General features: G+C 41.8%; 1 protein-coding gene across 1 annotated transcript in view; it reads right to left on the bottom strand.

Moving 5' to 3' along the window:
- Positions 1–50: 50 nt before the first annotated feature.
- Positions 51–24,882, bottom strand: part of Camta (Calmodulin-binding transcription activator) — a gene marked incomplete at its 5' end in the record, with an annotated part of 110,653 nt that continues 85,821 nt past the window's right edge. Inside the window, 19 exons of the mRNA XM_086968460.1 lie at positions 51–5,846; positions 5,928–5,958; positions 6,287–6,314; positions 6,493–6,786; positions 7,276–7,463; positions 7,688–7,817; positions 8,119–8,317; positions 8,710–8,860; positions 8,949–9,187; positions 12,686–12,909; positions 13,250–13,600; positions 14,410–14,635; positions 15,324–15,514; positions 15,878–16,036; positions 17,744–17,961; positions 18,424–18,611; positions 18,922–19,381; positions 20,010–21,005; positions 21,238–21,473. Coding sequence (XP_086824586.1) covers positions 5,791–5,846; positions 5,928–5,958; positions 6,287–6,314; positions 6,493–6,786; positions 7,276–7,463; positions 7,688–7,817; positions 8,119–8,317; positions 8,710–8,860; positions 8,949–9,187; positions 12,686–12,909; positions 13,250–13,600; positions 14,410–14,635; positions 15,324–15,514; positions 15,878–16,036; positions 17,744–17,961; positions 18,424–18,611; positions 18,922–19,381; positions 20,010–21,005; positions 21,238–21,473 — 4,565 coding nt within the window. The remainder of the gene's footprint in view (positions 5,847–5,927; positions 5,959–6,286; positions 6,315–6,492; positions 6,787–7,275; positions 7,464–7,687; positions 7,818–8,118; positions 8,318–8,709; positions 8,861–8,948; positions 9,188–12,685; positions 12,910–13,249; positions 13,601–14,409; positions 14,636–15,323; positions 15,515–15,877; positions 16,037–17,743; positions 17,962–18,423; positions 18,612–18,921; positions 19,382–20,009; positions 21,006–21,237; positions 21,474–24,882) is intronic.

The raw sequence follows: 24,882 nt of genomic DNA, 5'->3' as shown, positions 1-24,882 counted from the left end.
ATCTTTTCCTAAATCTATCTGACGATCTAAAGTGATAATTAAAAACGCCATTGTTATACAGCTAAACGGAGAATATCAACGAATATTAAGATCAATTTATTCTTGATGTCAAACAATTGTATGCTTGTTGTTGATGATGATGTATTATATTTTTGTTATTATATATACTATATTATTATTGTTATCAATAATTAGCCATATGGTTGTTCTTATCATTAGTCCCATCTTCATGAATCTCGTTATTATTATGATCGTTAGGTGTATAATGCAAGTATGTTCCTTATTTTGCTGTTGTCCATAGGGTCTTTAGCAATTATTTCCGCATTTTCCATCTACTTCCATATGTATATATAATGCTTTAAGGTAGCGGAGAGATCTCAAGCTTCAAGGTCTGCTCTTCAACCAATAAACTCCTGAAATTAGAATATCATTATTTCTGTTGCCGGACACAAAGAACTCTGTGTGAACGCCCGTGACTAACAGGATCACAATATACCTTCATTCACATCCAGGGTGCAGCTGTATCAGCGTGTATATTGCGTGGACACGACAACGGTGGCTTTCTAACGGAAAGATTCGAGACCACGTCACTATCTTTAGATAAGCTTCGGTTTTGGGTATTGGAGTTCCTTTCTCCCTGATATTGTTCTTACGACCAATCTTCTTCGACCTATTGGTAGCTGATATGTGGGCAGTTAGACCGACCCGGAAAGTAGTGCACTTCACTCTCCCTCTCTCTCGCTATATATAAATAGTAATTTAATAGACGACTTGAGGCTGTATCACAAGTACATGAAGCAGTCTTCATTTATTATGTGAGTAAACAAAGAATCATAAATTGTGTCTAATAAAAGGAATAAGGCTGTATCGAGGCAGATGAGGTTGTCGTGAATGTTTTTTTGCAAAAGTTAATTTTTTTTTTATTATACGTTGTATCTTCGGCCACGCTGTCTAAACGACGTGGCCGCAGAAGATCAATCAATAACAATAATAATAATAGATTTCAACATTTAATTCATGAAAGAGCGAAACATTTTTACCATCATGCAAACTGCACTATGTTGCTCTATCGTCTAGTTTTTCTAAATCTCTTGGTAGCTATAAATTACGGGTAAATGGTAATTCCCTTGCTTGAGGCTTATGGATGGTATTTTTTTGGTGTTTTTGTCCATAATTTGCTTCCACTTCACCCTACTACAAATACAACATCTTCTGCCGGCAGCGGTGAGAACATCTGGAGCAGCTAAGAACAATGCAACATCACTACACACTGACCACTTAGTTACAAGTTACACGCAGATGGCTACGTCCCAAGTACCTCGACGGACACCCGACTGGAGGTCATGGAGCCTTTGACTGGACACTCCAGCTTCGAAGCACTGGTAATGCACGGTTGGTTTTTGTTTTGTAATTTTTTTGGTGATTTTACGTCGCTTTTTATTACTGTACTTTGTTTTTTTCTGAATTCCAGTTTTTTTTTTGTTCTAACTGACTGTTACGTTCGACTACAGCTGTAAAAACATTAACGTTCGGGGTACGCTGATAGATGCCTGGCATGGATCTGTGTCTTGAATCTGCTAGACCGCGATGGTCAGCTGCGACATCCTGAGGGATTCGAGGCCCATGCGTTCAATGTCTTTCCTATCCGGATTGGAGCGATTTCATTTTGAGAGAAATTGTCAGACCAACTTTGTCAAGCGATCAATCGAAGAAGTGATTGCTTGACAAAGACGAAAAACACTAATACATTTGCCGTACTGCGGTTGTTTTGTCGAGAACACCGAAGGTTAGGCTAGAATACTAGGGTAAAATATAGCAAGGATAGCCTGACGACAACGTATTGCCAGGCGGAAACCATTGCCGTTAAGTAAATATCAATGCTTGATGTTTTTGATTTCACGAAGTATCAGTAACAGATCGGGTATGATCAGCCGGCTATTCTTGTTGCTTATAGCTGGCAGACTGGGGACTGAGAGGCAAAATGCGCAGGTTTAACATATTATTTTACTCCGGCAGGAAGTATTTCAACCATGATGGGCTCTAATTCCACTCGACAGATTCCCTAATTTGAATCTGATGTATTTGTAGAACGTTAATTTGGAAACACAAACTACTGTCGTATTTCTCTAAGACATTGCTAGCTAGTAAACGCTGAAAACGTCCACTGTTTTTTCACAGCCGCCTCAACCTTTGACGCTATTGAACTTCGTACATAGTGTTCAATACCTATAATCATATAATTATTTCAAGAGCTCCAATTGTGAATACACAGCTGACTATTGCCGTCAGCTGTTGTCATACCTGCTTATTTTGCCCACACTTTTGCCGTCCAGCTTTAAATTCGGGACATTTTTAACCGTGGCTTATCTCTTCAGTAGGCGCGGTTCTAACGTCTATCATGGCTCAGGAGTATTTCAAATCTGACCCGGATATTTACCGTTAGAACAAGACCCACCCCTGCCGGTCCCCGATATCACCCACCTGATCACTAGAGGTTTGCTTTCAATAAGTAATTTTAGCAATTTCACCAATGATATTAAGGGTCAAAGTCCAGCGTTTAATGCTAGTGCTCCTTTATCTGAATCGATCCTAAATTATGAATCCTGACTTGTTTGCTGCCCGTCCTTAAGGAATCACACACCCATACTCACGCCATATATCATCGCTATAACATAAATAATTACTATATTATAGACGAGTTGCATTCATGTTTCTTTAAGCGGACACTCAACGCTCAGCGTTAGGTCTTTCGAGCATCTCTCTGTTGTTGCGCTGTCATCTTTCATTTCAATACCACAGTGTTTGTGTGTTTGTTTGGGTTTTAGTTCCATCTTCTAGGGGAAGAGAGTGAATGCGAAAGCTCAAAAGGGACTAAATACACATCATACAAAAGTCGTTTGTACTACATAACTCGGCTATTTAAACTTACTCTTCATAACTATACAGTAAATATTATGTATCCGTATTGTTTTGCTTTGTTTACCGTTATTATTCTTATGTTGTTCTTCTACTCGGATCGGTCATCGCCAATATTGCTATTATTCTAATCATTGTTTAATAGCGTTACCAGAGAAGAACTAGTTTGCCAATCTGGTTTGTTTGTTGCTTACTTTTGACCTTCATTTTCGTCGTCTGTTAATTTTCTATCTTTCTGTTTATTTGTTTATGTAACATAACGCCCTTGATCATGTCTGCTAATCTTGTCCTGGATCGTCTTTGCTGATTTTCAAACAACTTTGACGGGTCTGTTCAAAATGATCATAGTAGAGTGCCAACATATCATCAAATTCTTACTCATCACGCAAGAATCATCGTCGTTCATGTATATATATATATATTCAATTCGTGTATATATATGTGTTTGTGTGTGTGTGTGTATATATATCTATAATTGACGAGAAGAAAAGAGCCAAAGTTAAGGGTTTCATTACTGTATACAGTTATTATATATATATATATATATATATGTATATATATATACCACAATATCAGCAGGCAGGCGTGGAGAAGAAGAAAAATCGTACGGGACTAGTCTGGTTTGCTCATGCGCACGGATCAGCCGTTTTTGGGCCTGCAGCGAAAGACCGCTGGGACAATACTCCATTGATTGGTGCCCACTTCTGTGGTTACTGCACCACTTACGAACATATGTATTGCGTGCTACCAGGTAAACGGTACGGTAAAAAAAAAAGAAACAGTAATAAGCCAAGCCAAAGGCCCGCATTTTGCTAAAAGGTTGGAGTATAGAGGTTAAGTACTCAGCGCACTGTAGTTATGCCGCTGTCACGCGACAGGTAATCGCGAAATAATTTTCGGATGCTGGTGTTGTTGTTTTTTCAGATCTGGGCATTGACCACGTTGCGGGTCTTTCCTGACGTAGAAGGACGACACTTTGAGGATCTTGTAAATTAGGCTGCCCAGGGAGTTCGTCTTCTTGCATTGATCATCAGCTGTTAGAAAATAACCGGTTTATGACCAATTTCTTATCGTAATTAACATCAGCGCTTTTTCAAAGTCGTCTCTTTTTTTTGTGAGGTCGCTATTATTAGTAATAATAATAGTTTAGCCACCTACGGCCCTTGCAAAACCAGCCTGAGCTACTTGGCCATCACCTTCAGCTCTTCGGTCTCTATGTGGTACCTCTGTTTCAGCTATTACTACATATAATAATGGGCATCTCTTTATCATTCTAGAGTCATAATATCACCAAAAGAAAAATCCTAGTGTCCGTTGTAGTACATAAGTCTCTTAATATCGCATATTTTCCTATGATCTGATAAAACTACGTGCTTTCGCCATCCGCGATCGTTATTAGTCTTCTTCTTATTATGATTATTGTTAAGGTAAAAGACAGCGAGGTACCGCCGGATAGCTGCTAAAAAGATCACGAAAAATCTTCAGAATGTCTCATCACCCACGTTGTTTGTATACTAATTATTATTATTATTATTATTATCAGTATTAGTGTAATATTGTTGTAAGCTCTCTATCTCAATAATCTCCATCGTCACCAATAATCATACAAAACACAACAAACAGGCACGTCTCTGCCAATGCCAGCTGAGGAAAACTTAGCCACTTAGGTAACGAGGCTAAAGTAGGTTTTTATCTTGTATTGTATATAACTATTATACTTACGTCTATAATAATAATGACAATGGTATGTCGTTCCTGTGGGTCTCCCATGCCCGCATGAAGGGTTAGCGACACACCAGAAGCGTCGAGCCTGCTACCTTCTACAATATTTATCGCCCAGTTACGTTCTAGCGGTCCGTAATAGGTCGCAAGGCAGCGAAACGCGGCAGCTTCGGATCGAGGATTGTCTTGGCAAGCAAGCCCGGCAGTTAACAACGGATATCCAGTCGGCCGGAGCTCCTTCTGTTAGGCTTCTGTTCAGTGTTCTATATGGCGCAAGTGCTCATTGGAAAATTGCTCGAGAGCTTGCTGTATATCCTGTCAAATAGGATAACAGCCTTGAGTTGGCTCGACACGATACCTTTTCTATCCTGGTGAGCCTAACCACACTACAAGCGTGTCGTAAGAATGCATGTACAGCATTCTTACCTGCGCCATTGTTATTACTATTACAATTGTATTAACTACTGGCGTATTTCGCTATGATATCTGTCGTACTATTGTTACCGCTAGCTAGTGGATGTGATCAGTCATCTTTCAAAGATTATATGTGTAGTTTCTTCTACGGCCGTCCGAAGGGTTCGCCTCTCCAACTCTTGACTTCAGGTAGCGCACTACAAATCGGACTGTTCCAGGTAGCATCGATATGAGTAGATGACTGAGTAAACACTACGTATGCATTTATGTGTATGTATCTTTGTAGTTACTGGTGTATAAATAATAATGAAAACGAACAAAGAAATCACGCGGATGGTTTCGACGTGCGGATCCTCCTCTACACGGAACGCACACGCACGAGACAGGCTCCCTTCATACATACAGATTCAGCAACAAATCAGTATTACAATGGGTTAGACACCCGGTCAGCTGTAGCTGCAGGCACGACTGCGATAGCGGCAACGCTAGGCCATCGTGTACTTATCAGCCGTTATACTAGTTAAGTAAATCAACAAATAGATTACAGTGGAGAACGCTCTTTCCCCAGATGGGAAGAGGCCCCAATCGAATCGATAAAGTCCCTACGGGGCGCTAGTTTCTGAACAGACTCCGGCCGTCCTTCTTTTGTGTAACGTTGTCCTCTGCAGCGACGGTAGAAAACTGAACACCTCAAAGATGAAAGATACAGACGTTCGGTGTTGTCATCGATCCCGCTGCTCAAGCAGTACGTTCCCCAGAACACTGTCGAGTGCGACCACTTGAGGACTGTCCACCTGCTGTTTTTCGGGAGGGTCGGAGAGCGGCTTTTAAATGGACTCGACAATGCCCCCCAGTTCCAACTGGCCCATCACGACGTCTACAGCTCAGACACGGGCGTTCGGCAACCTGTAGCAACGCACACGTTTTACAAGCGCCAGTTTTTTTTAAATGTATTATACGTATACCTAATAGATTCATCCGGCGCAGGTAAGTATGTTTAGGCCAACATCGCTACTATGATCACACAGGAGTGTTAGCACGCATTATTTTACACTACGATACGGCAGGACCAGAAGACATACGATCAAAAATAAATAGATGTCCATGGAGCGTCCCTATTGCAATGTCTTGTACATCGGCAGCTGATATATACTGAGTTTGCTAAGCGTCGCTATTACTACGTACTATATTGATTTGGGATATCCTATATATATATGTATATCAGAAAACGTACCACTTTATTAGGAATATAGTTCCATACGCTGTGTTGCAAGAAACAAACAAAAACATTCTCATTAGAAAGAATCAGTTGGCATCTGTTAAATAGGATTTAGCAGAGACTGTATGACATTAGCATCGTGCTATTAAGGGAGCGTCTTCATATTTTTCTTATATATAGATATGAATCTTTTGCTTGATGCTACTGTTGTTTTGACCTACTTGATATTTTTGGATTGACGCATGAACTGCTGGATTTTGCGAGCCGCTTGATGCTGTCGTCGTTGGGAACAGATTCGACGCGACAACGGAGCCGATTCGCGTAGCGTGCCGCGAATATCAAAGCCGCCCCTTTCACCCCCGACGATTTCACCGCCAAGCAGGCTACTTCCTACAGTCGGAGCATCGTCCTTTTTGAAGCGTTTACTGTGCTCCGTCCAACTACCACTTCCGATGGATTCCCTTTCGGGATGTTCACCGTTTAATTGTTTGTAATACATGTATTGCTTGTATCGCCTACACATTGGAACAAATCAATTGTAAGTACGTGCATATGTTTAAGAGGCGTACTTGAACTTAGAGACTCGTGCATCTGTTAATTGTTCGTACATGTAGTTCCTATTCTCAATTAGGTGGTTTGCTGCTTCCAGTACTACCGCAATTGTGGGAGGTCTTATCGCGGAGCACTCAGTGTACTATAATGGTCTGGAATCCAATTTGGTCTGTCGAATACACATCCCTTCGATTCGTCAAAGGTTACGGTGTGTATAAAATAGGGTCAGCTGAAGGTCCGCCTGTGTAGGCAGTCTGTGTGTCCAAATCCTTGAAGACTATCAAGGCCAAAACTTAATTTTTCACATATTTTTCGGAAAAAAAATATATTGTAGGAAAAAAACACGTGTCACGTTTGACGTTCGTCTTTTCCAAAGATTCCAGCTGTCACCGAATGACCAATTGGCGTGTTAACGAAACAGTTGTATCAAATTATCGCACAATATGGCGTACCTATAATAGTTTTGAATGAGGACGGCAGCGCCGCGTTCTTTATCGGCTTCCTGGCGTTCCCTTTTGCGTCCCTTATACGATCTATAGGCCTTCTGAATGATCTTCGCGGCCTCGTATAGTTCGCGTTGTTCAGCGTCTGACAGAGTGAGTCGAGAGAAGTCGCGCTCCATGACACCGCGACCGGACGCCTGCTCAAATAACAATACACTTTATAATAATAGGCAAAAAGTCGATAATCGTACACTTTCAGTGATCAGTTTGTTTTTTCTCGCGAATTCTACTCGGGAACACTCCGGTTTCTAAGATCAGCAATTCTTACTCCGTTACTACTTCCAACGTTTAATCGTAACTGCCCGTGTGCAAAACGAAAAGCTCTATAAGATTGTTTATTGTGACCGTGTCATTTCAGTGCCTTGAAAAACTCGCAGAAATCGGCGGTAGTAGGCGGAGGCGAGCGCGAATGATCTGCGACAAACCCAAATGACGACGACGATGGCGAAGATGGACATGAAGGGGGCGTTTCACCGGATTCTGCACAATACCTGCGAAAGAAACGTAAGAGGAACGACGTATTGACCCAACATTGCGTCAGATCTTTGATGTTAGACAACCAATCGGCAGTGGTGCCGTCGTTCGAAGAATGATTCCTAAAGCTATACGTGTGTAATGGTGGCATTGTTCCAATTAATAGTAAATATCGGCGAAACAACGTAGTCCAAAACGCGATTCAGGTTATCTATGGTAATATATGATACAATGAAAGTCTCAGTGTGCACTTGTGTATTTACCTCCCATGTACGCCACAATTGTTGACTGTGTCTAATAAAGTGCCTGTACTCTTACCGGTAGCTATGTGTTGCAGGGTTGGCACCACTGAGATCGAAATGCATCCCGTCACCAGGGAGATCAGATAGATCATCATCAATAAGACGCGAGGGATGTGATATGCTCGGGTTGTGTCGGGAATTGCCCAGCATTGGTGAGTTCAAGTGAGTATTTAGAGCACCGCTACTACCTTCATCAGGACCGTTTCGTAGACTTCCTAAAAAATCCAATACGACAATATATATATATATATATATATATATATATATATATATATATATATATAATATATATATATACATGTATATACACAATCATCAGTGTGCATACGGTGTTCATATGCACACTAGTTATAAAAATTAATTTAAATAGATTTGCGCATATAGATATGTAATCATATTAATAAATATGTAATAGAAATATACACCAATACACTGAAGTACAGAAGATAGTGAACGCCTATTTTTTTTTTATCTGAGTTCATACGGTGTTAGCTTTACCTACGCAGCTATTTGCCATTTGAATATGAACGTATTCTCTCCGAGTGTATCAAGCGCCGCCTTATTTAACAATTCTCATAGTAAAACAATTTTCTTTCAGTGTCTTTACCCTTAATTCTAGCAGGCAGTGCCGCGATAATCTGTTCAGCCAAGGTGAGAACGCGTCGCTCCTCTACCTGTTCGACGGCTCCACCCAGACCTTGAAGGCACTCCCGGGACGAAGCTAGAGATAGATATACAGAAGAGATAGTTGGCCTAAAAGCGTATGCGTTTTAAATTATCTGCGTATATAGCCTACGATCAATTCTGAACGCAAGAAAAGTATTGATCCACTGTTAATTTTTTTCAATGAAGGTTAGTTTTCAGCAGAATATTATGAATGTACAGTGTACAAGATCGATTACGGTATATGGCCTCGTAATAATCTCTAATGAATATGCATGTAACAAGCCTAAATAACGTATGGAAGCGAGCGCATGTTAATGAAAGCGCACCCATAGAGATCGATGTTGGCTGAAGTGGAACGGAGTCTAGTTCCTCGTCGGAAACCCCTACAACATCAACGAACGGGCTTGTAGACGATGAGTCTGCAAAGCAACCAATGCGCCAGATACCATAAGAGAACAAATCAGACTCAAAAACACCAAGTTTTATGACAAGACAAATTTTATGAACATTCCTAGAAGTCAGACACTAAATTGCATAATTTATCAAGGGGTCAAAGGCCGCGTTAACTTTTCGGCCAAGGCCAATAAGGAACTATTTCTAGAGTACAGTGTAGATTCATGGGTGTGAAACAGGAGAAATACATTGATCACACAGCCAATATCAAGGATCAAAAAGGAGCATCCTATTGCAACTATTTAAAGGTCAAATCCTAAACAATGTCGTGCTATGAAACGGAACGTAAAACGTGCTAAAAATCGTAAATCAAAATATCACAGCGTATCAAAAATAGGCATAATACGGCATCTCGATTAGAAGCGTCTTGCTGACAATACATCGACCAACTAATGGCACCAAAGGTCGAAGCAGTAGCAAATATTTGGAAAAGAAGGAGTGTCAATCAGCAACAAAAGTAAAGGAAGCGTGAGTCCATGCTAGGCATTGCTGGACAGCACTTCTAATTTGCGCAATCCGCTACTGCGAATTAGCCCATGACCAAAATAGGACAAAATTGTCAAGGACGCAACAAGTTCCTTGCCGAAATCGAGCGGCCTGCATAAAAGAAAGGTAGCTTACTATCGCTCATATATCTGGTCGTTTAAGTACGTTGTCTTAGCCACACCTTTGACATATAACGTTCGTAGTATAACTCCCCCTCCGAACTCAGTACCATAGCAGCGTTGGTCGGCGGCTGATCAATGTATTGGCTAGTGAGCAACTAGCTCAGTTGGAAAACTGGGATTTGTGTCATAAATAAGTCCGTTATGTGGGTATGTTATTTTATTGCTATAAACAGATAAGAAAATTTCAAAAACATACGGTGTATTTTGAGTTTTTACTCTAGCTATTATATACTGAAACTGGTAAAACGTGCAATGCCAATTGGTGATAACAGCCTGTGGCGGACAACTCTCATTCAGTCAAATGGTGTTAGATAGTCCAGGGGGTTTGAGGGCTCATGGGAGGTTGAGGTAACTAACTGATCAGGGTTTGGGAGACGGTGGTTTAATTAAAACAGTCCAAGAATAAATCTTCGCCGGTGGCGGATTTTTCTAGAGGGAGTTCGAGCCTTTGGTAGTCAAGCAGATCGCTGGAATTGTCGATAGTGGATTGCAGTGATAAGGATCGTTCGATAACAATGAGCTTTCCAGCCAGTCGCATCAGAAGTAGCTGTTTGAAGCTGTTGGCGTAACGTACATGTAGTCGATATTACCTTCTTAAGAAACAGGCCTTCTGGGGCTCTGTGTTGCCGTGAGCGGCATGAAGTTCTGAAGGTGACCAACCGTTTTGGTGCGACGTAGTGATAAGTAAAACGGTGCCCTGATGCGCGATGTGCTGGTGTCAGCCACGGGATTTTTGGCGGTGACGATGGCGCGGTGAGATCGAGAGGCGGCTTCTCTGATGGAAGTGCCTTACCTTGAAACTAAGCGGGGTGGCATGGCCACTCGATCAGAGGCGCCGCCACTCGGCCAGCCTCAACAATGTAATGTTTGCCAGGGACCATTAAGGCGTGTCTCGAGCGTGCACATATACACATGAGTTACAAGTATCAATACGCATATGAAGTTAAGGTAACATCGGCCGTAATGAAAGTCCATGCACCGTTATATCCGCTGGGTAACAGAAAACGGCTGTTATTGCACTGGCCATAAGGGGATAGTGGATTGGGTCAGGATGGTGGCAAAACCCAATTTTAACTACCGTGTTCGAGCTTTTAGAGTGGTTAGTTAGCACCAACGAAACGAGCTAAGAAAAAAAATGATGGGACTATAAACATACGTGAGGATGCCATAGCTTCAGGTGAAAACTTGCATTTATCTAATATTTGTTATTGTATGTTCAGCATATCATTTAGATGGTGAACGACATTTATCGGACGATTCAGGCCGCTTACTTGTAACAGCAGCTAATTTTCTTTTTTTTTTTTTTTAGCTTTCTAGATTCGTAGCAATGAACGATACTATATATATTTCCACCGTTTTATCACTCACTCGCCAAACTCTAAGCTAAAAAAAACATTCTATGGAAAGCACGGATTATGGCGCTCTCTGAGTGTTTTCGAAACGAGGACACCTCCGAAGATTGAATCTACTACTTTGGCTACCGTAAGTCTTACTAGTATATTTGGAACAATGTATTAAGTAGTTAGTACATGGTTCTGAATGACTAGAACGGAAATACAGGACATTTCAAGGTCGAGCTTGAATCGCTGATTGGAATGACTCTCCGAGCTGGCACGATCCACTTCAACCTTCATACGATGATCATGTACCCTCAAAACAAGGGAAATCCAATTGACCCGACATAGCAATTGCAGTCAATAGACGGCAAAATCAACAAAGTCGTGTGACACATTTACTTGTTCGTTCTCGTGGCGATTCTTTGCGTGCGAAAAAACTCTGTGAAAGGGACGATTCAACAAGATTTTTCCAGTACAAATTATAATCACGAAAAAGCCGGAATCAGTTAAGGACAAAAAAAATTCCAGAATATAAACAATATTGGAAAGTTGCAGCAGTCTGTGGCCTCAAGACTAGGTTTAGAAAAGGAAAAATTACTAAACCTTTGCCTCAGACCGCCTAAAGTGGCGAAAGTTGAAGAAAACGCTGCCACAGGCTTCCGTGCGCGGGTTTTGCTTAAATAATGAGCCAATGCTAACATTCAGCCCTTTTTTTAAGTCTTCGATATCCTCCCTGCTAGGCCTAGAAACCTGGTAGCAAAGCATCATAAATGTTTCCTGTAGCACGAAGCTGTCGATGACAGAAAGTTGACAGAAAATTGACTTAAAGGCTTCAGCAATCTAGCCGTATCGAAATTATGTTATCACATTTGTGGAAAATCTCGTTTGGCTGCTGTTATCATCTCCTGCCAGGCTTCTCTGAGGTATCTACAGAGACTACTAGAAGATAAACAAACAAGTCGTCGTTCATAAACGGTACATCCGTCAATGATTGACTGTTTTTCATCGTATGCAAATCACTAGACGGGATCAACGCTTTCGTAGGCAGCAAAAGGCGTGCAACGTATGCACGACAACGGATCCATGCAAAAAACCTATCAAGTACAAATAGAGATACCATACATCTAAATCTATACGGAGAGAACGTCGCCGAGTGTAGCCAAGAGAAATGTTAATACAAGGTGATAATATTAACTAAAATAATGTAGCCGCAGCGGTTTCACGAATCCGAAGGAGGGAAACTAACTTAAGCTGCAAACAGGAAACTTCAAAAAATTTGAATTTTTTTTTTTGCCAGAAGGAAAATCTACAGAGCGTTATTACGTTCCGCTTGTTTTCAATTCGAACGTAATTGTAAAAAAGACGAGACGAGGCAAACTCTATCATCAGCTGCATTAACGAATTGACACATGAGCGTATAGATTTGTAAAAATTTGGTCTTTTAAAGCTGAACCCTTACCCGTCGTATCCAAAGAAGCGATATCGTTGTTACTATCTGTATGGGTACTGTTGATGCGAGCAGGCACATTCATCCCAAGGTCGCACATACCGCTGTCCACTGAAGACCGAGCGGATTCAGCCAATATCGAACACAGTGTCCCGCCTCCACCGGTCGACCCACGGCTGACTGTTTTGCGTAATGGCCCAGGAGCATGTTCACTGAGTCGACGCCCGTATCGATAACTGCCAGAAGATAGACGCCAATAGCGCAAGAACGGCAAAGCAGTACACAATTTTACTAGATTAAAAATGGCCCGAAGGAGTGAGAAAATACGTATCGAACGCAGAACAGCGGGATAGAGAAAAATATGCACCTTAGTAGGGTATCGCAGTTAGAAAGTGCCAGTTACCGTAGCAAACGCCTAGGTATGAAACCCGTTACCCGTAAGCAATATTTGTATACTGATTTGCTAAACAAGGGAAATTGTATTCGTTAAAGTACGTCTAACATAAATCTATGCATAGAAGACGCTCCGAAAGTGTTCGGCTAGATGGCTTGGAACGTTCGACATCTCCTAGATACCTGTTATCATTGCAGTGAGTAATGTTGACCGAGTCGTGGTTATCATTGTTTCCAAAGGCGTCAAATTTACTCAATCCACTATCGTCGATTGAAAAACGATTTGCGATGTTAAAATGTCCATGGTCTCTGGCGCAATCTGCTGGTCTTGCCCCAGCCACATTTACAATTGAGGCGGCCCCCGTTCGTAGTGTCTCTAATTGGCGAACAATTTCTAGCTGGCCTCGGGCACACGCCCAGTGCAATGGCGTATTGCCTAACGAATCTCTTGACAATCCATCCAATTCGACCTCAAGGAGCCATGACGGGTTGTCCGTTCGCCAACGAAGCAAAGTGGACATTAACTTGCTGTATCTATAAATCAGGAAAGAGATTTAAAGAAGGTGTTATTTCCACGCTTTACGATAGGCTCTGCTTTGTAAAGGAACATCGATAGGAAAGAGGGTAAACGTTTGCCTATTGTGGAGGCTAGAAAGTCAGAGTATGATAGGGCAGAAATTTATTTCCACTTACGGTCGAAGGAGCGATATTATGTGACTAACAAGGACCATCAGTTTACATAGAAATTTCGATTGGGTGTCAATCATTAACTAACTTTTGTTAATTTAGTCGAATCCGTATACAGTTAGAGATCGTTTAGGAGATGTGTTAGAAGGATACCAAACGTAAATAAGTATATGCAATGCATCAATCAGGTATATGGCATCGTCACGGATGAGGTATGGAGGGCAGGCGAAGCGCCGTAAAAATCACCATCATCGTTCTGGCATGTTGCAGAGACGTTTACGGGCCCCCTGCTCCGCGTCTCACCTCTATCCGAGTCATTAAAAAAAGAAATATCAAGTTTTTTTTTTGGCTAAAATGAACAGCTATTGAATAATACGTTTCGTTTCGTCCAAGTGACTAATACCTATTTGTCAAGAGCGATGCCATTACAAAAACAAACAACCTATATGCTGTCACATTGCCAATGCAGGATCAGGCGTTGGTGGATCATGCCAAAAGGAAAAGCTATTAGAGAGTACAACGCGCTGTTGTAATTATCCTGGCGTTTCCCATGAGGGTTGCAGAAATCCCAAGTACGTCTAGCAAAACCTCTCCTGACCGTATAGGAGAATGGAACTGTTTACTCATTTGCATAATACGTACAAAGAGACGCTTACCCTAGAGCAGACACAAGGTGTAACAGCGTGAGGTCGTTGTGAGCCGTTGTTTTCGGTATGAGTTGGGCAGGAATAGATGTTGAATGCTCTCCAACCTCGCCAAGTTTTCCAGGCCAGGTTGTCTGGGATCCCGCGATTTGAAGATTTCGCGGCCACTGCATTTGTGAAAGCTCCGCACACATAAGAATCATACGTTCCTCAAATGACCGCTGTTTGTCTGATAAGGCTGACGAAACAGGTTTAAACAAAAATGGAAAGCACAAAAATTGCAATAGCATTATAGTAGAATTTGGTTACTTCTACAAATAAAAGCAAACTCTTTCAAGCACAGGAAACGACGGTAAAATTTACAGAGGCATTTGCAACATCTATAGGTTCTAACTAGCTTATGTTCACTTAACAAGCATCTAGCCAGAATGCATATGGTTTTCGATAACTTCACAGTTAATATGGGGAGCGGATGGCTATTGCTACTAGTTATTCTTGTCCAATAGATTAATCTTTCTCTCGGTATTGTGGGTTTTATATAGATGGTTCTATTATGAGCACTAGATCCCGGAAGTAGTGCAATAGCAACGTGTTTGCCTACCGGCGAGGGGGGGGGGGCGGGCGACACTTCATTTAGTTCCGGAAACAGCAAGTCGTCTGAAACAATACCTATGGGCTTAAGTATCGGATCTAAAGCTCGAAACATGGATGACGGTCACAAAGCACTCGATCTTATTTTTAAAAAAGCATTCTTTAACCACATACGAATAATGCAATTAATATAGTTTTTGTTATTGGTACTCATTTTGTGTACGTTTATAGAAGACATTTGATTCGACTTTGGTTCTGAAATCAAGCTCTGTGAGTAGGAGTAGTTAATTCAGGTATTATAGATTGTCAAAAGGCGTAGTAAAAGTAGTGCTCACCGAGTGCGAGGGTCCCGCTGCTGTGATGGTCCTTGTTAGTGGGAGGCCCTCGGAGATTGGCCTGGCTAGACCCTAACCGGGTCTCCACGTTTTCTAGACGCTCGAGTAACGAGAATTTGAGAGCCGCTTCCTCGACAGAAAATCCTTTCCTGGCTTTTTGTTCGGCCTCGGTCGTCAGTTTTGTGTTGTCCCTAAGCAGCGGAGCAAATAACGAGTACAGAAACGGCCGAGATAGTAGCCATTGGACAGGAAAAACAAAGAGATGATCATTCAAAGTTGCCACTTGCGACGCCTCACTGCCACTGTATTAAAGTAAATCCGGTTTAAAAATGCGGCCTTTTTCTCGTGGTAATGTTGTGTACACAAAGTCTTACTTAAAAAAAAAACAACAATGTTTATTTCTGTTAATGCCGATGATTTTCATTCTTGGAGGAGATGCACGAGGATATGATGAGCCACTGTCGATTATCCATCAAGTTGACATTCATCGATAGGAACTCCGAAATAGATTTTCCGAGAAAGTAATAGGTTTGCTAAACAGATCGGATACAAACCGGTACTCAAAGCTGACCGAGTTCGAGATGACAAAACCGTCCGCGGCGACTTGTAGCGAGACAAGGCCCGGTTCGTGTGCCGGGCAGAAACAACGCAGAACTCCGCTCTGTACTAGCGTTGTTGGCACGCCGATCCCATCGAATAGAATTGAGTACTGGCTCGTACTGTACAATATTCGAATTGTTACCGTTGACAATAGCAACACATAGAACAGCGAGGATAAAAGGGAGCCATATCGGGTCGTTAGTGCAAAACACAAACAGAACAAACTAAACGTCGCTTAGATAGCAAGATAAGTCCCTTGAAGCTCGCACACAAATACTACTATATCGCTAGGAAATAACAATAGTGAGCTGATTTCTCGATCATTTTTCTATCATTTTTTTTCTAAAACACATTAACGTTATTTAGCAGTAACCAATTGGCTTACGAGTGAATACAATAATAGGGAAACAGACAAGGTCAAGTAAACTGAAAGCATAAAAAAGTTACGAGAAAAAAAAAAGCACAACACACATTAGCGAAAATCCGTTCTCTCTAGGCCAGCAAAGCTCATACGTCTAAACGTCGTTTTTTACGCCGAGCTCATCAAGTCCAGCCGAAATATCGTTATGTGTTGAAATAGGTTTCGTTCCTCTTCTATCAGCGGCTCAGATCACCTTTGGAAGCTGTGCTTCGACAAAGCCAATTGAGTAATTTTCAATTATCTAGAGGACTGCCATGGTCGTGCGGTCCGCTTTTAGGCGGGACGACGGCCTCAGTTGAAGTTACAAATGATATAAGTGTACTTTTTTAATCTCATTAGTGGTTTCGAAAATGTGCTAAATTGTCATTGTAAAAACTGGATAATACATGTAGCTCTCGTACGAAAAACGACTGATGTCCATATGACAGATGCTTCGAATAGAAAACGCGGACTCAGTTATTTACAGGGAAGTACCTCATATGCGGCCCGCTTTTCTGTAGCAGGTCTCGTATGCATATTTGTCCATTATAATCCATACAGGCTATAGCAAGTCGGGGCTGAAAACGACAGACTATTCACTATTCGAAATTTTGGCCAATAAGAAAGCTTACGGCACACGAGTGGTCCATTAAAGACGCGATACAAGCCCACTGGTAGCTTCGGAGGTATCACCATATTGTGGTCTTCTGGCGTTAGGGAGCCGAGTGATTTCTCCGTGATGATTTTATGCTAAATCTAGTGCAGTGTTATTTGATTAATAGAGAACGTATACGTTTCAAACAGTAAAGATATAACTTAATACATGAGGCACCTTAGCCGGGTCGTTGTACCTCGACCCGATATAGCCTCGTATATCTTTCTCAGGCCAGTGTCCGTATATTTGGGCTGTCTATATTTTTATAGGGTCACACTTAAGTCGTTTAAGCAGCTAACCAAACACGCAGAGTGACCAAATAGCCGAAACTCGGATCAATATAGAAAAACGATTCTCCAGAAACTGACCCTTTGAAAGCTCACAGTGATCATATGATTTTTGCTTACGTATTTCATTAAAGTCAAATAAACTTTAGCGAACTATACGAGCCCCAAGGTCGAACCAATTTGAAGAGAGTGAGATCAAGTAAGAATACATCTGCTACAATTCGCGGACAATGTACTGCTCTAAGACAATCAATCTTTAGCGAAATGAAGACGTTCATAGGCCATCAAGATAACACCACTGTGGTGACTCAGTATTTAAGGCGCCCGCCGCACGCAGATTCGCAGGTGTCTATTTTACAACATAGTAAATCGTATGAGCGATTGCAAACACTCAGTGTCGGCTCTTCATCAGTACGTACATCAATTGAATCTAAACTAGTTGGAACAAATATGTCCTATATACTTGATTGTCGCCAACCTGTTGGCCTGGAACCAAGGCCCAGTGATGAGCACCTTGACACCGCCCTCGGTGTAGGCCCAATCTGGAGAATAATCAGTGATATCAGCTCCACCAGCAACCCGAAAGTTGCCGGTTTCTGCAATGTTGACGGAATCTGCCGGAGCCACAGGTCCTGCAGATGCGATAGCAGGAACCACGCTCTTCACGGGAGACGCCGTAGGAGAAGACGCCGAACCCTGCCGGATCGTCCATTCGACAAAAAGACCGAGGTTAACTTCAAAACACATTACTCAAAAATTTATTTCGTTTAGACCTACGCTGGAAGTTTTAGCTTGGAACGTATCGGTACTATTAAGAAGATGCGATCGCGTAAATAAAGTGGTTGATCAGCAGCGCCGAAATGTACAGACACTGAAACAAGTTGACCTTGCTTATGCGGTGGTGCGCCCATACGAGTAACTCTCGTGGCTGGCTCACAATCACGGATATTGAAATAGTTCTAACATGCAATATATTCGATACGATGAAACCTTCCTCCATACAGCTGACAAGTGTGATAATTTGTATACCTATATATATTTCGTGTTATTTCTGTATCACTACAGCCACCATAAGCGATTAGTTCTGATGACGTGAGTCTAACTTGTTGCATTGACTGGAGTACAAGAAAGTGCACGGATGGGTACCGTAGTTCATACCTGTGCAGAGTGTGTTCCACCGGGCATGTCGGCGTTCACGTTGAAATCATCCCAGTTTGGAAGGTCAGTCAGCATGTCGAAGGCGTCCAAGTTGAACACTTCTTCATCAGCTCCATTGATGTCATGCTCGATAAAATCCATCGCATTTAGATCGCATACCAAAACTTCGTTAGGCGACGTAGATCCTCCTTAGATAATAACGAGATATGAATCGGTTAACAAATCATCAAGACGGTTACATTTTAAAATCTAATGGGAAAGACATGCATTCATAAACTTCCATTATACAATTCGAGCTTGATAAAGGTCTTTTCTGCAAGGCTTTTTCTTTATTATCATGTACTAAAGCAAATCATATTCAGAGGTCACGAAAGGCTACGACGAATTCAGAGTACGTTCCATATTGTTCAAGAGCTTCGAAATGCTTGGGGCCTGATATCCACAGGGGCAGAAATGCAGTTTTTTGCAATCTCAAAGGTGTGTGGCATTCGTAAGTACCTAGGTGTGCCGAACTTGAGTGTGGAATATCAACAGATATGTTTGGTGTGCTGGTAACAGGGTCTGAAACCTCCGGCGGTTCGGTCTTTAGTTCGCTCTTGAGGAGTATGTGCGTGTCATCCTTAGATGTAACCGCTCCCTCGGACTTCACCTGGAGAACTTGACCACAGTGACTTTGTACTCGTTGGTTGATGACGGCGTGACCTGTCAGGCTCGCAGACGTTGGACGCAGGTCGGCTGGTGAAGGTGGGCCGAGACCCTTCAGTGGGCTCCGCATGTGGGCTTGAACGCCAAGGAGGCCTAACGCGCCCTGCAAACTTTGGGTCCAATCTCCCTTTCGCTGACCCGTTTCGGCTTGTTCATCCACCTGCATCAGCACTTCTTCATCATTTGTAGGAGAGCTTGGCTTAACCTCGACAACCAACGACGCGGAATCGGGTGATTCTGCTTTCAGTATCACCTAAACATTGAGACAACAGCGTTTTGATTATTTCGAGCTTCTTTTTCTAGCCACTCGATTTTTTCAAAATTTATAATTTTTTTAACGCACTTATTTTGAAAAAAAAAAACTTATATAATTCATTTCTAATAATTTTCAATAAAATCGAAATAGTCTGTTTCAAATGAAACCAGGTTTTATACTTTCCTTAGTTTAATAAATATAAAATTTTAACTTTTTTTTGTTGAAAATCATTTTCGAATAGTTCTATTAAGGGTATTTTGGTATTATACTAGGTATTTATTATTTATTAAGGGTATATTAAGGGTATGTTTATTAACAAAGAAGTAGTTAGATGCTCATGGGTCTATATCTTCACAGAAGTATTTTCCCTTTCTGATTATGAAATCATCCAGGAGATGCGGTTAAACTTCGGATGGATAGTTTTTATAGGACACTAACAAGACGGTATCGGAATTGTCCTTTCACCCTTATCATATCAATCATTAATAGAGCCACCACCATTCTAAATATCCCTTTTGGTTCTGCCCTTCCCTTTGTACTAGAAATAACTTCCAGTATAATCGAATCGAGTAGTTCGAAAAAATGATATGTTTCCATCCGAAAAAGTTGTAGTACGTTTACTTACTCTCTCTCGTTTGACATGGATCACCCTCTGTGGCGTGACCACCGGTTTGCTGCTAATTGAATCAGGTACTGATGATGATACGGAGCATGGCACGGACGGGTCGGAGAGCCCACCAGACGGCGTCGAGGACCCTTGCGGATCCTGCGCGGCTCCACTTGGACCGAACGTGCTGGCCTTGGCACTACTGCCTGAATTCCCCAAAATGGCCGCAGCTGCACGCACGATTGGCGTCGTCACTATGGGCGAAGACGTGTTTTGAGACAACGATACGACAGTAGTCACAGCCGGCTGAGCAGATGTTGATGCAACTGCCCCGGACTGTACCGATTGCTGCTGGGCCTGCGGTTGCTGTTGTGATTGCGTGGTGTTAGGATTGTTTACACCGCTACTGCTACTACTGCCGCTGCCGTTGCCACCGCACAACAAAGTTACGGGGGTGACTGACGCACTCGAAAGGCCGGACGTAGTGGACGCTGTTCCATTGAGACTGTTAAGTATCAGCAGCCCGCCACCGCCTTGAAGCTGTGACAGATTGAGAATGAAACTCGGACGAGACACGTCTCCATTCAAAGGCCGGCAGGGGGCCAGCAGGACGCTGGCCGAACGATTCGGTGGGGTGGTTTGTGCCGCATTGCTGGGGCCACCGCTAGAACCACCTCCGGCTCCGGTAGTTGTCGAAGTCGCTAACCCGGTAGGGTTCGGTCTTGCTGCACTGGGAGTCGAACCTTGATGACCCACGGCAAGGTCAGGCTTGGCAAGCTGCGTCGAAGATGACACCGAACTACTGATGACGGATGACGTCAAAAGCTGGCCACTTTTTGGCGAGATGATTCTATGAACCGTATGGCCGCAGTTCTTCTTATTTTGTGTGGCAGCGTTTAGCGTTGCGTTGAGTCCACCATCAGTGATGCTCCCATTTATCGAATTTGTAATTTGTGTGACAAATGGATTCAGCCCAGTAGTAATCGTCTGCGCTTGGCCCGTGACGACGGTCGCCTGAATTTTTTTTTATTCAAGAAAGATATTTGAAAAAGCGTACTCTTACATTGTGTGTTATTTACATCTGTCATTGTTACTGTAAAAAGCATGTATTGGTAATAAAGTAAAGAACGTATTGGTGATAACAGCAGTTGAATGAATACGTAGCACTCAGAGAGATTTGGGGAAGCGAGTTGATTGGACTGGGTGTACAAAAAAAAGGACCACTTCATTTTTAATAGGTTCATACCTGCACCACGGTCGTAGACTCCGTTTGTGGAGGTGACAGAGCAGGCCCTTTAGGCGTCGGCGTCTTGGTGGTTGAATCACAGGGACACTCATGCGTTTTGACTATCATAGCGTTCTTGAGGCGTTGCTTTTCAATAAGCTGCGTCACGATAGCTTCAACAGTATCCATCGTCTTACTGAATTTGACGCTTTCTTTATCTTTCTCGACGTCAATGTCCCCGTCCGCCTCCGTGTGAACTGAAATTTAGAATAGTTGACCGACGACGACGACGACGATAGCAATAAGTCCACATAGAAGAAAAGTATATTACGGTCAGAAAAAGTATAATACATCTTAATCAAAATAACTGTTAATTTCTTTAGCAATGAAGCGGCCAGCAATCATTTCTAACACGCTGAGCTTCGTTGAGCAGAAAAACCGTTGGTGCTTTCCGAACCAGCGTATTTATTGGTTTTTTGGCAAACATTTTTATCAATCAGCTTGATGCCAAGCGTGTTCTCAGTATGAGGCGTCTCTTTACGACGAACGCGTAACAAGATAACACAAAGTACAAGACTTTGGCTGGCACTGAGTAGTTTAATCTCTTTCCATTATGTACATGAAGCACACATGACACGTACGTCAGGAATGATAGCATGTCTTCCAAGTCCAGGACATGAAGGAAGCCTTTCGCCATACGCGAAACGCACTTCCAGAGTTCCACTATAAGCACAAATAAATGAGCTTATCGAGAATTATTTAAACCGTCAATCAGAGTGTACACCCGACTAGAGCCTTCATCTAGCCGAACGATTTCGTCTTTGAGCTGTGTATAGGCAAACTAAAATCAAAGTATTATTGTTATTTTTTTTGTTGGTCTTAATTAACTGCTTGTATTACCCCCGGGGGGGGGGGGGGCTTTGCAGGTCACGATGCCACTGCATGTATACTTACAGTTAGCTGCGCTTATTGGAGTCCATTATTCCTGACAAAAGTTTTATTGTAGCCATGTTCCAATCGAACTAGTTATCTGCTATCTGACCGCCCCAATATCCGCTAGGATTCAGACCTTCGAAGCAATCACTAGTACAAGGTAGTAATGTTAAAAGGGTGAAATATCACAAGGGAAGCACAGAATAATGCAAAGGAGCAGACATTGTTGCCTTACTTACTTTCAAAATCCATTTTTGGGCACTGTACACACACATTCTCTTACCAGTTTATTATCGCATGTTTATATTACGCCTGGCTGTACCCTCATCTCAAGCCGCGTGGGTTCTGACCGCACAGAAGGTCTGTGAATGAATTCTCTAGGTAACGCATGAGAATTAAATTTTTCTATTAGTTCTAAGAAGAGCTTCCTATGGTCGCTAGTTTTGAAGCCAGTTTCAAAGGTACCCGATAAAAAGAGAGCGTACTTAAAAGAATGTGGAGCTCAAAAACGATAGTTCTAAACAGTGGAACACCGTTAAATCCAATAAATTATACTTTGTTAGTTAAAGTATTACTTGTCAATACTTGACAATACGCGAAAATTACACGAGACAAAATGTCATCGAATAGTTAGACCGAAGTAGACTATATTTGGGAAGTCCTACTTAGAAGAACAAAAAAAAACATATAATTTAATCTGTACTTAAAAAACTTCGGCAAAAACTTCGATACCTGAATACAGGCCCTGTGCATTTGCTTACTACAACCTCGTTCTTAAAATATCGATGCGACCGAGCAGTTCTTCGAATTCAGGAGGAATATCTACTCCATTATTTCTGAAGTCATTGTGAGAGCTGGACCCATTAGCGATAGGCGTTTGTTACGCACCCGATACGACGCTTTGATACAGTTGTATCCTGTACATCCGTTTGAAATCATCGGAAATTGAGCAGTTATGGAACGTGGCCGTATTTGAGTCCTTAGATAATGAAATGAACTGTTGTCATATAGGATTTAACTTCAAATTGACAATATGTAATATACCAAGCGCTCTTAAGAAACTTAGCAATTCAAGTGCTTCATTTGAATATATCACAAGTTCTAGTTGTGTTACTAGCAAACACTTTAAAGATGTGTATGTGCTGGAAGAGTGTTGGTGAAAAACTGGGAACTTAGAGTAACCCATTTTAGATTAATGACCGTGGGAACTAAAACACGCTCAAGCAATATCTTCAGAACTTTCCTAGCATCAAAAACCACTGAAAGTAACCACTCGGACCCAGGTTATCTGAAAACTCCACGAAAAAAACTTTTGTGATACTGAAAGGAATTAGATGAAAATTTAAATTGAACAGCTCTACCTCATCTTGCGTCTCCGTATTTCTGTAGCCTGTGTTGCTACGATCTTTCATCCAAAACTCTAACAGATGCAGTGAACTAAACCAGCCTTTTCTGCTCTTTGGCATACATTGCCATAGCTATCTCTTAGTTCATGGCTGAGACCTTCCCGTACCAGCCTCGACATTTTCGCCAAGGGTTGAAAAATCCAGGTTATTGTTAGTAGCTTTTTCTGCCAAATACTTTTTCTTACCGGGCTTTGCTTCAGAATATTGAGAAACTTTTGGGTCCTGGCTAGGTTACCTTCAGATGACACTGTGAACAATTGACACAGCTGCCAGTATTAGAAAGCGATACAAGTGTACAATAAAGATTAGCTATCGGCGAAGGTAAAATATCGAAATAAAGTAATTTTACCTCCTAAGGAAAAGTCAGTATCAAAAATCCTATGTCTTTATTTGTGGCTGGTTAGGTATGAGTAAGAGTCTGCAGCGTAGAAGAAGCCAGCATCCTGCCGGGTTCGAATCCAGACCTACACAACGTCCCCAAGATTAGCAAGCAAATATGTTACCACTATGGGGACCAGTCGAAGCGTGCTTAGTGTTTATTTGTACTTGTTCTTGAAGCCCGTGCTGTGCTATAGTGACAGTTCCACAGAAACAGCACTTTCAGGGCAGCCTATTGTTCACTATTATCTCTTATGCTTTTCTTTGGCAGCAACGATAGTTAGACGTAACGAGATTAAGTTAACAACTTATTCATAATATCGATATAGAAATAGCTAAAAAACGAATTTATAAATTATTGATTTTACCCTACATGAGAGTATAGTAGACGCGTAGAGTAAGAATTGCAAAATATACTACGTTCTCATCCCACTAAAAAAAACGCAGATAACTGCAGTATATAAAATAAAATATCAAATATGTATTGCATACAAGCAATTCCATCAATCCATAACATAAATAAAATTTAAAAAAAAATTGAAAGAAAAAAAGGTGTATAATATAAACGTTCAGAAAAAGATTCTTGCAGCTCAAACAGGTTTATCTACAAATGAGCCTACTTTTTCAGGCCTTCGAACAGGCCAAAATGTATGCTTTTCCATGTTGAACTCAACCGAATTGAAACTGAAATAGCAGCTTTAAAAATGCCACTTAGACAAGGTGTTGGAGACGCCTTCATAGATCGATGTTGAACATCCACTTTTTTCTAACCATGTATGCAAACATCTTTATGAAGCTCTTAACCGAATTATAAGATTTACGTCATAAATCGTTCATAAACCCATATTTTGCGCCTGGTTAGCTAGACGGTGCACCATGACACACTGCCGTAATGGTATGAACGTAACCGGTACTCAATTCCGGAGCGTTCTTTGTCTGGCATTAGCTA

The sequence above is a fragment of the Varroa jacobsoni genome, unplaced genomic scaffold, assembly GCF_002532875.2.
Source record: "Varroa jacobsoni isolate VJ856 unplaced genomic scaffold, vjacob_1.0 scaffold_478, whole genome shotgun sequence".
Lineage (NCBI taxonomy): Eukaryota > Metazoa > Arthropoda > Arachnida > Mesostigmata > Varroidae > Varroa > Varroa jacobsoni.
This window is presented reverse-complemented; position numbering and strand designations above follow the sequence as displayed.